Here is a 15772-nt window from a genome sequence, read left to right on the forward strand (position 1 = left end):
GGCAACCTTGTCTTGTTCCTGATCTTAGTGAAGTCTTAATGCCCAATGTGATAGTATTAGGAGGAGGGACCTTTGGAAGGTACCTAGGCCTGGAGGGCAGTGCTATCATTAATGAGATTAGGGCCTGTACAAAAGCAACTTGACACAATGCCTCAGCCTCTTCCACCCTGTGTGGACACAGCCAGAAGTCAGCTGTCTGCAACCTGGAAGTGAGCCTTTACCAGAACCCAGCCATACTGGCGCCCTGATGTCAGAATTCCAGCTTCCAAAACTGTGAGAAAATAAATTTCTATGTTTATAAGCCATCCACTCTGTGGTATTTTGTCATAGTAGCCTGAGCAGACTGAGATCTATGCCTTCCAAGGTAAGAGGTGGACTAACGCTAATGTGCTTGCTCATCTTAAGGACAAGAGAACTATGGGGAGTGGGGGGAACCTCATAAGGGACTTATTCAAACCATGTGTTTTCTTTCTCTTCAGTTGACTACTATATGCATGTTTTTTGCAGATGGGATTAAAAGGGAATTATTTTTAGTTTTAAAATGTTTCGAGTTCCATTACTTTCCATAAAATCACCCATTTTTAGAGAGTTTGTTATGATCATTCAGTGACTGGGGAAAGGGTTGCTCCAGGAGAAGTGGGTAGGAGATGATGAGTCCACAGTTGCCTGGGTGTGGCTTGATGGAGTATTTTTCCCATAATGAGGCACTGATCTGGTCACTGGAGACCAGGAGGCCACAGATGTTACAGCTCAGTGGGTCAGATTCTTTTTAGCCTTCCTAGGGTTACAAAGTCCTCAGGTCTCCACAAATTCCTCTCCATCTGTTCTCCTTCCTACTACACCTGAATTTTTTATGACTCCCTGTTCTTATTAAGCTCAAGTTACAGTCTCCATTGTAGGTAAGCAACCCTCCTGCTTTCTTGTGCCACAAAAATCAAGAGCCAGATTACCAAAAATAGGAAGTGTCAACTATGACTCACTCTCTCCTACACATAACACATACCTTCCTCATTATCTTATTATCATTCTACTTCCTGGTACAATTACCAAAAACAGAATTCTTCAATGATATTGAATATATGGCAGGTCAAAGAATGCTGCTTTCACTTAGATTTTCTGTATAGTTCAAACGGACTAGACTGAATGAAAATGGCTTTGACTCAAAAATTCACTTTCACCAGAGGTGTTTCGGGTGCACAATAGGCAAACTGCTCATAAAAACAAAGACAGTATTTCTCATCTGGAAGTCCCTTGTGAATAAATAATTTTATAGGTGGAAAACATATGAAGATGCTCAGATGGAATCTTCTTATTTTATACATGAGAAAATTAAGCTCCAGAGATATAAAATGACATATCTGAAGTCACACAGCTAGTTGGCAGCATATGTCTGAGGAGTACTCAGGTCTCTTGGCTCTCACCTTCCTGGTTCTTTTCAACATATTGTGCTTTTGGTTATAGTTTTTTGTGTTTTGTTATTTTCTGTTGATGTTGATTATTCTTTTGTTTGTTTGGTTAGTCATTTCAGTTACATAAGACAGTACATTGTCTTTTCTCCCATAACTCAAGTGGGATTCTGGGAAATGGAAGTGGTTCTAGAATGTGCAACCAGAGTAGAAAGAGGCTGACGTAGAACTCTTCCATTTTCAAGTTTGGAATTCTCAATTTCTCCTTTTCAGTTATACAATGATATTATAGAATTAATGTGTATTTCCAGTTCACTTCCCATGAATTTTGTATTGGTTTCTGGAATAAGGAAAAAATTAATTGTAGAAATATTCCTTGTAGACCTAAAATCTCCTTGAAAGATCTTCTGCTCATTCTTTTAATTTTAAAACTTTCCTTTATAGTGAAATATAAAACAATGAAACTATTTTGGTGGAGGAGAAAACATTTTAACATCTGGTTTTGATGTCAAATAAAAATACTCCAAAAGTCTACATCATTCTTAGTCCAAGAGCTGAGCAATAAATATAATAGAAAAAAATCACTCTCCTTTGTATTTTGCCAACTTCCTCTAGGTCTTTTCTAAAACAAAGAAATATCATAGTGATTTAGAAAATTTTAAATTTTAAATTATAAAATTACTTTAAATTATAGTGTATTTTTCTAATCAGTTTAACAATGATCTAAGTAGTTGTAGTTTTAAAAATAAATTTGCTTTATTTTACTGAATTTCCCCTCCATTCAACTCATGTTCCATGATGTTATCAGCACAAGCACAGATCTCCTAGACCACTTGGCTGGTTCCACAACTATTTTAGTGATGCTAAGGGAAAACGGAGTAGGTTACCAGAGATAACACTTTTGTTTTAACTAACATTTTACCCAATGCAATGGGGAAAAATGTGGGAAAAAGTACAAAAAGAAAGTACATAAACTTTGAATAAAGATGTCCAGTTTTGAAAGCTTTTTTCTTAGATATGATAAGAACATAAACCAAAAATATATTAAGTCCCCTTCATTTTAACTTAGCTAGAACACCTTTACACATTCTCAACCCTGTCCCTATTCTTACGTAGTTCTTCGGAATATTTATAAAGTGCACACACCATACAAAGTAAACACTATTTCAAGAACCAGCTTGTATCAGATTATTATACAGGGTCCAGCACAAATAATGCCCCCTTTTTATTATAAAATGTTTTATTACAAAGTCATAATCATGTAATTCTGTAACATAACAATATCACACTCAAGCACGCCATATGACATTTTAGGTAAAATGTTCAAATTAAAACTATAAATTATTACACCCATGTTATTAGCCTACCAACCACACTTAAGCAGGCCTTACTTCTGCCAGACCCCTATACATGTTTGCTTCATTACTCATTTTTTAACGTCACCTAAAATCCAGTATCTGAATGACGGAGGCAAGAAAGAGCATTTCATTCAAAAGCTACCACAACCCTACCATGGCTAAACAAAGGCAGGAAAACATAGCTTTTATACATCCAGATATTTTACTTTAGAACTAGAATAATAATGGGAAAGAAGAAATTATTGACAGCTATTGGAAGAAATACACTTTTATAGCTTCAAATGTATTTTCAGTTCTCTAGAAAACACTGCCACTTGGTAAAAATGGGAGAAAAACCCTCACAAAAAGGGGATTTCAAGGTGGAAAGATGATAAATTCTTTTCAAATTTGAAGTATGTTTTTTAAAATTTTTTTGATATTATTTATTTATCTTAGAGGGGAAGGGAAGGAGAGAGCGAGAGAGAGAAATATCAATGTATGTTTGCCTCTCGTGCGTCCCCTGCAGGGAACCAGGAACTGGCCTGCAACCCAGGCATGTGCCCTGACCGGGAATCGAACCACGATCATGTGGTTCGCAGGCCCGCGCTCAATCCACTGAGCTACACCAGCCAGGGCATCAAATTTGAAGTTTTTTTTTAAATAAACTTTTTATTTTGGAACAGTTTAAAATATTTTTAAAGCAAAAATATGGAGTTCCCATATACACCATACTCAATTCTCCCTATTATTAACATTTTATATTAGTATGTTACATTTGTCACAGTTGATGAACTTTAATAATTGATGCATTGTTATTTGGATGTAAAGTCTGAATTTTATTCAGATATCCTTAGTTTTTCTCTAATGTCCTTTTTCTGTTCCAGAATACGTTACTTTTAATCATCACATCTCCTTAAGCTGTGGATTTCTTAAAACTTTCTCTATGTGGACCTTGAGAGTTTAGAGGAATACTGGTAAGATATTTTGTTGAATGTCCCTCATTTTTTCTTGGTTAGACTGGGGTTATGGTTTTGGTGGCATCATACCAAGGGTACATACCATCAATGTGTCTTATCCACTTTATCAACTGCAGTTCCTTTTAGCTGCAGTGCCTTTAGCTTTACAGACTCCACACATTTCCAAAGTTATTTAGGTCAGCATCTTCTCCCCCCACCCCCTTGAGTGATGTCGTCTCACACATTTTAATGGATCTTTAACATCTATCCACAGTTGCAGGTTGTTACTCTAGGTTCATCTTATATAGTTCCTGCTCCGATCCTAGCTATTTCTCCAAGAAACCCGGGCTCGTTTATTGGAGAATGGTATTAGAAACCAAGATCTGGGCACTAGAGTGTGCTCATTACTAAACCCTTTCAGCTGACAAGCAAAGAAATATATGTGTGTATGCTAACCCTTGGAAACACCACGTCTGTAATTATTCCTTTGCAAAAACTACATTAAGCTAATGTGAGTTCACAGTAATGTCTCCAGTCCTAATGCATTACCACATGGATTTTTCTAGCCTCTTGCCCTTGCTCATCTATACACTTCAACAGTGAGAAAGCTGGCCCCAATCATTTGACATTCATTTCCTTAACTGTTCATTCCAGCATACATGTCTAGTGATACCAAAATTGTTAACCTGTATGCCCATGGGAAACAACTTGATCAACTGCAGTACACTTCCTTTTGCCTTTAGCTTTACAGACTCCACACATTTCCAAAGTTATTTAGGTCGGCATCTTTTCCCCCTACTCCCCTCAGTGAGGTCATTTCACATATTTTAATGTAATTAATTTTGTCACATTTTGTATTCTATCCTGGGTTCCTCTGACGGGCTAAATGATTATTTATATAATAAAAACTACATAAGTTTTAGTTTCGATAAGGGGTATGGCAAGGGTAAAGAGGGGAGAAACCACTGATGGAACTCGAAAGGAAAAAAAATAATTTAGAGGTACTTGACTTTATGTCTAATATCGGCTTGAAATAAAAACTTATTGAAAGCTAACATAATGCATTTATTTTTTAAATGTACTGAAATTTCCACATACAGTAAGGGACACGGTAAAGATCAAATATAAGAAATGTAGCTCTCTTGCACAATTAGACATGGATTTTTCTAGGAGCTTCCAGTAACTTTCTTCAATTTTCCTACCTCTAAAATGAGAATGAAAAGTTTCTCAACCAGGACTAAAAATTTATGGTAGGTATACTGATAGTACTCTGTATTAGGGGTAAAAATGTAACAAATATATAAGTTTTAATTGGAGGGAATAAACTCTACCCAGTTATACTTTTCACGTGATTGCAAAATTTTATATTTTCACACAACTATATTCATAAAGCATTGTAACCCTCATAATTACTATTCACTCATATCACTAAGGAATTATTCCTGTCTAGCGTTTTGGGATTCTTGGGCATTTTAGAGTCCTTAAAAGTTTCCAGACAGTTACCAGTATATATCTAGGTTCATTCTTAAACATGCGAGAAAGTTTACCAAGATTTGGTGGCCATTCACAGAAGATAATCTTAAATAAAATCCCCTCCCAAAGAGGTAGGATAAAAAACACCTCTTGATGATTAAAAAACCATTTATTACCCTTATATGACTGCATAAATGCCATTTCTTTACTAACATATAATCACAAATTTCCAAGGACACAGTTTAAACGCCTAAGATTATGTGTTTTACTGAATTATTAGAAAAGGAGACATCAAGAATAAATTCACCCTGTCAGCCTTTGCTGGAGCAAATTGTGCCCAAGGACCTCTTTAGTTTCCTTATGGAAATCATCATTAATCCCTTCCTACTCCTCAACACTGTACATGTAATGCAATTCACAAGTCTACTCTCTTTCTTTGGAGTGAGCAATGAGAAAAAAGACATGTTTGAGGCCATTAATGAGTATTTGTTTCAAATATTGTGAATAGTTTCTTCTTCCTTATTATTCAATTCAAATGTTAAATGTCTGTGAATATAAAAACTACAATTTCCTAGTTAAGTATTCAGAGACAGTACAGTTAAATCTTATCAAAAATCCCATCTTTAATAATCTCAAAACAAAACTTTGAGGTTACAATAAGAACACCTGTTTCTTTCCCTTCGTGGTCTCCCAAAAATATCCAATAAGTTATTCTATAAATAAGCCACGATGCTTTTGTACTGATGTAAGTTTGTATCAACCCTGCAATTTCCCAAACTCAGGCTCTAGCAGAAATAAGACAGGAAGTGAACTCATTCCAAGTGGGGCCGGAGACTAGAATAGGAGGTAAGATTAGAGGCAAGGAACAGGATTATTAGAGCTCAAAGTCAAAGTGTCACTTTAAGAAAATCTAAAAGGTTTTTGGGAGGTGGGTTGGGGAAAGGTGTAGGCAGTTTACCAAGGCCACTGTCTCCATTAAGGGAGTCCAATGCTACATAAGAAGATGCTCAAAACAAGCTCACAGAGATCAATGTTCCTCCAGCCTCTGCAATATTGACCGTAGTGATTTATAGTACAATAGCACAAAGAAACTGGTATAATAATGAGGGATCAATAAAGTTTGATTTAAAAAATTGTCAAATTCTAAAAATCCTGAACAATTGTTGGAGGAGAGGCAAGAAGAAAAGAACAAACTGCTCCCTAAGTACATCCCCGCAAAATCAATGCCTCATCAGTTCCTCCTCCTCACACTAAAAACCAGGAGTCTCCCTGGTTTATTATCAACAGGGCTGTCACACTCCTCATACTCAGACCTTTCAAAGGCTTTGGAGGTTCACATTATATGACAAAAGACAAAGTTCAGGGAGCCATAGCTGCCAAGAGACAGGACAGTAAGAAAGTCCCAAAGTAGAGATGGCTTTATCTAGAAGCACTCTGCCAAGCTTCACACCAATCCAACTCAGCAGCAGTCTACACCCTCAGAGGGAATACAAAGCAACTTTGAGAAAGTATTTACTCAGAGACACATGTTGTTGCCATCTATAGCACTGGCAGTCACCAGCAGAGATCTTAACAGAGGGGTAGGCTCAGGATTTAATCATTAGGCTTGCCTTTCAATCTCCTAACTCAGAAATACGGGCACTTAATAAAGCAATCTTTTCATCCCGACTTACAGGAAGTAATTCTATTAAGAGTTGAGCATGCTTGGGAATTTACCTGCTTCACTGTGAGTCTAAGGAGTTGAGATTGGATGGGTAATGCCACAGAATGAAGAGGAGCATCTTTGCAGGATTGGTCCCCTGTCTGAGAGCATTCCTGCAAAGGTTCATCTCCCAGTGTATTAAATCAATAGATGGGGCTGCAATACCTACCTGCCACTCTGGTCTGAGGTCCATGTAACTGATCTCCCCTGGGGTTTGGTTCTGTACCGTATCCTTATGGCATGAGGAAAGTCAGTAGCTGTCTGAATCCCTGTCTTCCTGATCTGTAAGCTCCAACTGTCAGTGTCAAACAGGAGTTCCCCACAGCCAGGAGCCTGGCTGCAGCAAGCATAATAGTCTAACTGCTCCCTCCAACGATCTGTAGGCAGAGTCACAAGTTCATGTACAATCTGATTCCTGAGCTCAGAAACAACCCTGAGCTTGGGAGACCTTGTAAATTTTTCAATACCTGGCACAGCAGCAACATCCACCTCCTCAACCTTCAACACAGATAAATCACAGCAGTCCAACACTAGCAAAAAATCCTCACTCCCATGAATCCCTGTGTCACAGCAGTACTTTGAGCTAGAAATCCCAGAAGCCTGTTCCCTGTTGTCATGGTTACCATCTTTACCAGAAGTCTTTTTTTCATCTTTACCACAGATTGCAAAATCAGTGTATCTTATTTTAGATGAGAAGGTCCTTGTATTTGTCACAGGAACATGGCAAGGTTCTGGCATCCTAAATTTGCAGGCTTCATTTGACTCTGATCGGCACGTTTCCTCAGTGGAACTACTCTTTTTCCCGTATCTGTTTCCAGGCTGAAAGAAAAGCACTAAGGTGCCCTCAATGATTTGACTTTTGAAGTCCACATCTAAGTCCAGTACATAGTGCTTCACAAGTATGTGGCTGGTGTTGGCCATGAGAGGCAGGTCATCCTGAGGCAGCTCCAGCTTTATGTCCATGGTATAGGTTCTTGAGAGCTTTGTTAAACTCTCAGAAGGGCCTTCCTATCTGCCTTAATCTTCCAGAATCATAATGACTGCCTACCAAAAAAAACCAACTTTGATGTCAAGAATTATGGTTCCACAACTTTCAGTCCCCTGGCAAAGAAGAAAAAAAGAGAATCACAATTAGACAAAATTCTAAGACCCTAAATGCTCCTGCAGCCACTGCTCCTGCAAGTTGACTACCTTCTTAAAATGCGGTAGAAGCTCATGACTAGAAGGCAGACTAATCTTTGTGACTGACATCAAAGAAAGCAGCATTATGGGTTTCTAAAAATATTTCAATTACCAACGGAATGAAAGCGGCCTCCACAAAGCCAGAAGAAATCTGCTTCTAACTAGAACAATTCTTGTTTTGGAAAAGAGCAATTGTTATGTAAAAGCGTAAGAGCATCACTGTACCTCTTGTTTTTAAAATATATTAAATGTATCATTTCTAATTTTGTGCCTCAAAAGATACGTGATTGTTTCTCTACTGTTATTCTAAGTAACAAATGTGAATGAAGGCTAAATGGCTTCATACATTTTATTCTTTGAGAGTAATAATTTAATACATACAATGTAACTCCAGGGATTAATGTACTTTTCACATTAGGACTGCTCTCATATCAGCACTTCCAGTAAATTACAGGAAAATGAGCCAATTTACCAGGAGTGCATTCTAAGTATTCCTTTGAGATTGTTCATGGAGATTTTTCAAATTTATAGTTAAATACTCAAGGTATATCATTACATCTTAATAGCTGAAAACCCATTAACATTCTGGGATAATAGCCTTCTTGTGGCAAACAAAAAGTTCTTCTCATTTGAAAAAAACAGTACACAAATACCTATAAAAAAGGAAAGAGAGAAATTAAAATGTAGAAACAGATGTTGTAATAAAATGCCCAAGTTCTTCATAAAAGTTCTGAATTAAAATGTATTATTTTGCAACAGCAATTCAGCTAAAAAAATATTTGAAATTATTTCAGTCCCTGTTATATACCTAATATTTTCAACACATGTTATTTCTTTATTATTCTTTTACCAAAAGTGGAAAAGAAATGAAAACTCTAGCAGAGTAGGTATATTTAAAATAATTTTTGCATTTAAAAGTATCAGGAGGTATTCTTTCATCAACTACAAAAGTTACTTACTTGACTTTTCAAGTAAAATTGAGCCCTCCTTTATCATTCCATTTAGCTTCTCCTCACTTCTCTTCTGACTTTACCTGCATGTCTACTATACTCTTATTTCCCTTCCTTCTAGAATCTCATTCCAGCAATCAACTCCACTGAATTTTCATTTTCTACCCCTCATCAGAATCTCACCCAGCCTAAAAAAAATCTGGCTTCCTGCAGCTTTGCACAATTTGTTTTCATGCTATTTTCCCACTCATGGACCACACTCCCTTTGCATCCTTGTCCTATAGCAAGCCCTTGCTCAAAACAGTATTCCCTGAAGATGACCAGACACCACACCTCCTTGCTTTCTGAATTAAGCAATGTGCCATACCTGGAGAGTTCTTGGCTTCCACCTCTCATATTCCTCTACCAAATCCTGTTCTCCCTCCCCACCCTGTTGAAGTACAATCACCTCCTCAAATCCTATACTCCTACCTACCATCCCTTTCCCCAAGAAACTGTGCATGTTAACATACTTTTTGACTTTTTTTCATGTCTAACTTTTATTCTGAAATGTAAAGTTCTTCTCAATTAAAGTACAGTTAACATACAATATTGTATTAGTTTTAGGTGTAGAACATAATGAGATTTAACATTTATATATACCTTACAAAGTGATCACCACAAAAAGTCCACTATCCATCTGTCACCATATGAAGTTATTGTGATATTGATATAAGTATTTCTTATGTTGTCCTTTACATCCCCATGACTTATTTAAAAGTTTGTACCTCCTAATCCCCTTAGCCTTTTTGCCCATACTTCTACTGCCCAACCCTCTGGCAATTATTAGTTTTTCTGTATCTATGGGTCAGTTTATCCTGTTTGTTCACTTTAGTTTTTTAGATTCCACCCCTAAGTGAAATTATATAGTATTTGTCTATCTCTGACTTAATTTCACTTAGCCTAATACCCTCTAGGTCAATCCATGTTGTTGCAAATGGCAAGATCTGTTTCTTTTCTGCCTGTGTAACATCCTGGTGTGTTGTATCCACATGCACACACACATCCACTTCTTTATCCATTCATCTGTTGATGAATGCCTGGGTTGCTTCAACAACTTGGCTAGTGTAAATAATGTTGCAGTAAACAGAGGTGCATATAGCTTTTTTAATTGTTCCACTTCTGGGGATTTATCTGAAGAAAACAATTGCTGAGTCCTTCTTTGCCTCTTATTACACAGCTTTTCTCTTAAAGTCTTTTTGTCTGATATAAATATTGCTATCCCAGCTTCTCTGTTTTTTTCATTTCCATTTACATGAAATGTCTTTTCCATTTATTTATTTCCAGTCTCTGCATGACTTTCAATCTGGAGTCTCATGTAGGCAATATATGTAGAGGTCTTTAAAAAAAAAACACAAACCATTCAGTCATCTGTTTTTGCAATGGAGCACTTATCAACTTCAACTGAAGTTATTAGCACATACCTAATTATTAATAGGTATGTGCTTATTGCCATTTTAATTGTTTTCATACTACATTTATAAGTGGTTGGTGTACTATCTTTACTATATGTTTGCCTTCACCAGTAAATATTTTTTCATCTTATTTCTAGTTTTGGCCTTTTCCACTTAAAGAATTCCCCTCAACATTTCTTGTAATCCTGGGTTAGTGGTGATGAATTCCTTTAACTTTTCCTTGTCTGAGAAAATCTTGATATTTCCTTCTATTCTGAATGATAACCTTGCTGGGAAGAGTATTCTTGGTTGTAGGGTTTTTTCTTTCACCATGTTGAATATATCATGCCACTCCCTTCTGGCCTGAAAAGTTTCTGTTGAAAAGTCATCTGACAGTCTTATGGGAATACCCTTGTATGTAACTAGTTGTTTTTCTCTTGCTGCTTTCAAGATTCTCTCTTTAACAGTCAACAACTTAATTATAATGTGTCTTGGTGTGGGTCTCTTTGGGTTCATATTGTTTGGGACTCTCTGTGCTTCCTGGACTTGGATGCCTGTTTCCTTTGCCAAGTTAGGGAAGTTTTCAACCATTATTTCCTCAAATAGGTTTTCTGTCCCTTTCTCACTTTCTCCTCCTCCTGGGACTTATGATTCAAATGTTAGTATGCTTGATGTTGTCCCATAGGTCTCTTATGCTATCTTCATTCTTTTTATTTCTTTTTTTCTTTTTGATCTTCCATTTGGGTGACTTCCACTATCCTGCTTTCCTGATTGCTGATCCATTCTTCTGTGTCATCACATTTGCTGTTGATTCCCTGCAGTGATTTTTTTCAATTCAATTGTTATGCTCTTTAGTTCTGTTATGTCCTTTCTTAGAATACTTAGGTCTTTGTTCAAGTTGCTGAAGTTCTGACTGAGTTTGTTTGTCTGCACAGTTGAAAGAGAATCTTCATGACTGTTACTTTCAACTCTTCATCTAGCAGACAGCTGACCTCAGTTGCATGTTGTTCTTTTTCTGGGGCTTTATCCTGTTTTTCTGTTTGGAACATATTCTTTCCTATCTTCATTTTGCTTCTTTGTTTTTATGTATTGTATTAGGTAGTTAAGCTAAATCTCTTAGTCTTGAAAAAGTGGACTTATTTTCCCATGGGGCCCTAATTTCAACATTCCCGTTGTTACCAGAGCCAGGTGGTCTAGAGGGGACACTAATATAGCTCCCCATTGTGGCTGGGCCACAACTTCTGTGGACACACTGGCACGAAGGCTGCTATCTGGCCTGCTGGCTATGAGGCCTGGCCACAATTGTCTCAGACTCACTAGAATGCAGGGTAAGGCTTTGATGTGGCTGGCTGCAAAGCTCACCCCTGCTGATGCAGATGCTCAGTGCATCTGCTGTGTGCTGATGCTGAGTGATGCTGCCCACTGTGTGTGGCAGGGCAGGAAGTGCTTTGGAGGAGTGCTACCCTGGGTAGGCCCTCAGGGAAATGCCAGGGTGGGGCAAACAGTGTTAACAAGGTTAATAGATGGTGTCAGATCAGCCAGGTTAAAGGAAGGGGGAAAATGGTACCTACCAGCACCGGTGGCTCAAGCAAGTTCCAACAGATCCTTGTCCCTCCAACACGCAAACTAAAATTAGTCAATGAATCACCTTCACATATGACCTAGCTGCTTTTTTAAGTACTCCCTCTGTGCCAGAACTCAGAAAGAGTGCAACCTGGGTTTCCTATAGCCCTTTGGCTCTCCCAGATGTAAGCCTCGCTGGTTTTCAAAGACAGATGTTATGAGGGCTCCACTTCCAGGCTAAGGCTCAGACTCTTCACTGTCCAGGGACAACCTCCAAGGTTACGATAACCCTTCCACTTCTGAGTCACTACAAGAGGAGTAGGGTAGGTGCTGACTAGGCTTAGTCTATACCCTTCCTACACTTTTCAAGGTGGTTTTTACTCTGTAGTTGTAGGAAATCTTTCTGCTAGTCTTCAGGTGGTCTCAGAGATAGTCATTCTATATGTAATTGCAGTTTTAGTGTCAAAGAGAGGAGGTGAGCTGAGGATCTTCCTACTCTGCCATCTTGAACTTGAAGTCAAGGGCCTTGCTCTTGAATGTCAATTTAGCTTATCCATGAAAACTCGTTCTGGGTGGTTGGTATACTGCCCCTGCAGAAAACATGCCTTCATACCAGACCACCTGAGCCACTCACATTTTCACTTTTAAGGGTAGTAGAAATTGAGAGAAACCAGGTATCCAAAGAATAGTTTGTGGAGAGCCTGGTACTTCCCTTGGTCCTAGAAAAGTCAATAGACAAAAAAAAAAATAAAATAAATAAGCCAGAGTATTTCTTTTTCTTCATGAAAGTGACTAAACTTATCATATAAAGAATAATACCCTTCAATAAAACCACTGGCTCTATCTATGTAATGAAAATCAACAGATGTTAAAAATTTATCCTGCTGATACTTGAGGCTGCTACCACATAGTATTTCATTGATTAGGCTCTTAAAAAAGTTTAATAAAAAATCCCAAACACACATCACACACAAAAAAAGAAAAATCTGAATCAACTGAGATAAGGGTTAACTTAGTGGCTATCTGAACTATCATATTCAAAGAAGTATAGTTTATCATTTTTAACAGTATTGATGTAACCATTCCAGCCCTAACAGATTCCTTCATTTACTTCTGAAAATTAATATAACAAGAACAAAATATATTCTATACCGCAGTTTTCATCACTTTGTCCCTGGTGGCAAAGATTTAGACTATCTTTGAGTACTATCCATTCAAGCCTGTTAACGTCATCTTGTTTGTCATCCTAACTGGCAATCCCTTGGTCCTCTTCAGTTGATTCTTGAGTACACGCCCCACAGATTAAATTCTAAATCTTTTCTTCTTTTAAGTTTCTAATTCCATCTCTCCTGGATCATTCTCAGATAATTATTTTATCTCCTACTTTACTTAGATGATTTTGAATCTCTGAAGCTCCATCATACCTCAAATATCACTAGCTTCTCATAAGTACTGCCTTCTCCTAAGTCAAGGAAACAATATCCCTTTTTCAGCAAAGCTAGTTCCCTTCCCCTTGAATTCTAGCTTTTGGGGTATGAAAGGGGCAAATAAATAACACTCTTTTTGTCCATCCAAATTCTAATCATACTGAGAAATGAGAAGAGGATATGGCAAAGGGATACCAAAACACCACCATTTTTACTGATGAAGTATAAACTGAAGAATATGGTTTAGCATAGGGGCCAAAGTTGCCTAAAAACCGAATCTCCAAATTTGACAGATTTACCCATATGGCCATGGGTAATGCTGGCTCAGATCAAAGCTGCCAGAAAAGCAGCTTTGTAAGATAGGGTCTAGAGAAGTAAAGAAAACAGCTCTCTGCGGACAGGATAGATGCCTAAAAGCAAAATGGAGGAGTTGAGCTGAGCAGAGCACACCCAGTTTCTTCTTCCCAAATTTACCAGAATAAATCACTTCATCTCCCTGAAGGTTAGAAGTGACCAGGAATGTTACAGTAATTAAGAAAACAAGAAAAGAAACACCAGAAATGGAAAAGAAGCATTACCCCCAAGACTATCAGCTTCCACTAATTTGGAATCTTGTTTCATTTGACACTTTTCTCTTGCCAACATTTTGTCCCTTTCCATGTCTCCATTCTATTCCTTTCAACTACCGCAGAGATGCTGTCTTTAAAAACAAACATTGCAATATCTATACATAAAAGAATTATGTTGTATACCTTACACTAACACAATGTTATATGTTAATTATATTTCAATAAAACTGGAAAAAATTAAAACTATATTTGGCCCTGTTGCCCATTTTAACCAGTGTTTATTTCACTAAATTTTGGAGAAGAAAAATTCCTTAGGGCTCACTTAGTCCAATTCTATAGTTTTACAAATGAAGACAATGAGGCCCAAAGACATAAAGCAATTTGGACAAGATCACCCATCTCTGATGCTTTTCCACTTGCTGATGCTTCTCCTTGGAATTCTCATCTCCAGCTCTCATGGCCATTTCCTTCATATTGCCCAAGTGATAAATCAAATGTCACCCCTTAACTCTCTTCCATATCCCATTCTACCTTTTTAAAAATCTTATTTAAGTCGTATGGACTAGAATCAATTTGTATTGAAATGGTTTTGGGGAAAATAGAATTTTTAAGCAAGCTCCAGAAGGCTTAGAAGAGCACCAGTATCTTTGTGTGCTTTTCAATCTAAGTTATGTATAATGTGTAAAGCTGTTAAAACTTATTGCTTATTAAACCTATTTTGTACTTGCCCTGCATTCATCAATGACTTAAACCTCTTTTTTCTACCATAACTCTTACTGACATCAATTAGGGTCACAGTCCCACGTTCAAAGAAGAACTGAACTGTGATTGCAAACACCTGTATGTGGCCACCTTGAAAGGCCTCTCTCATCAAATAGTAACAACATTTTTAAGCAGTCCATTGACTTCAGCACTTTTCGCTATTATGGTGCTCCAATTTGAAACACTAGCCCATCTCACTAAAGCATTTTTCCATTCTCTCTCATAAACCATAACATAAAATTCCCCCTTTATCAAACCCAATGGTTAGTTTCCAGTGGCTAATCGAGATTGTCTTTAAAATGTGGTGTCACCCTGGCTGGTTTAGCTCAGTGGATTGAGCATGAGCCTGCGAAGCAAAGGATCACGGTTCGATTCCCAGTCAGGGAACATGCCTGGGTTGCAGGCCAGTTCCCAGCAGGGGACTCAAAAGAGGCAACCAAATGTTCATATTTCTCTCCTTCTCTCCTTCCTTTCCCCTCTAAAGATAAATAAATAAAATCTCAAAAAAAAAAATAAAATAAAATGTGGTATCAAAAATAGAATAGAGCAGAGAGCCCAGAAATAAACCCAAGTCTCTATGGTCAAATAGTATTTGACAAAGGGGGCAGTAACATTAAATAAAGTAAAAATAGCCTCCTCAACAAATGGTGTTGAGAGATCTGAACAGCTACATGCAAAAAAATGAAACTCAATCACCAAGTTACACCATATACAAAAATAAATTCAAGGTGGATTAAAGAATTAAATATAAGTTGTGACACCATAAAAGCCCTAGAGGAAAACATTGGCAGGAAAATCTCAGACATTCCATGTAGCAATATCTTCACTGGTATGTCCCTTAAAGCAAGGGACATAAAGGAAAGAATAAACAAATGGAACCTCATCAAATTAAAAAGCTTCTGCATGGCTAAAGAAAATAGCATTAAAATGAAAGGAGAACCAACCATATAGAAAACATATTTACCAATGACACCTGGGACAAGGGTTTAATCTCCAAAATATATAAAGAACT

At 37.4% G+C, this 15772-nt stretch overlaps 1 protein-coding gene across 5 annotated transcripts in view; it reads right to left on the reverse strand.

The window, feature by feature from the left end:
* Window positions 1-15772, reverse strand: part of AOPEP (aminopeptidase O (putative)) — a 426177-nt gene that overhangs the window by 372786 nt on the left and 37619 nt on the right. For all 5 annotated transcript variants that reach the window (XR_005067928.1, XR_005067927.1, XR_005067929.1 and 2 more), the window contains exon 2: window positions 7044-7975. Coding sequence is in view for 2 of the 5 variants with exons in the window: in XM_037056214.1 (XP_036912109.1) it covers window positions 7044-7837 (794 nt within the window). In the remaining 3 variants the exon portion in view is untranslated. The remainder of the gene's footprint in view (window positions 1-7043; window positions 7976-15772) is intronic.

The sequence above is a fragment of the Sturnira hondurensis genome, unplaced genomic scaffold, assembly GCF_014824575.4.
Source record: "Sturnira hondurensis isolate 20B ecotype Veracruz unplaced genomic scaffold, ASM1482457v3 Scaffold0008860, whole genome shotgun sequence".
Taxonomy (NCBI): Eukaryota; Metazoa; Chordata; class Mammalia; order Chiroptera; family Phyllostomidae; genus Sturnira; species Sturnira hondurensis.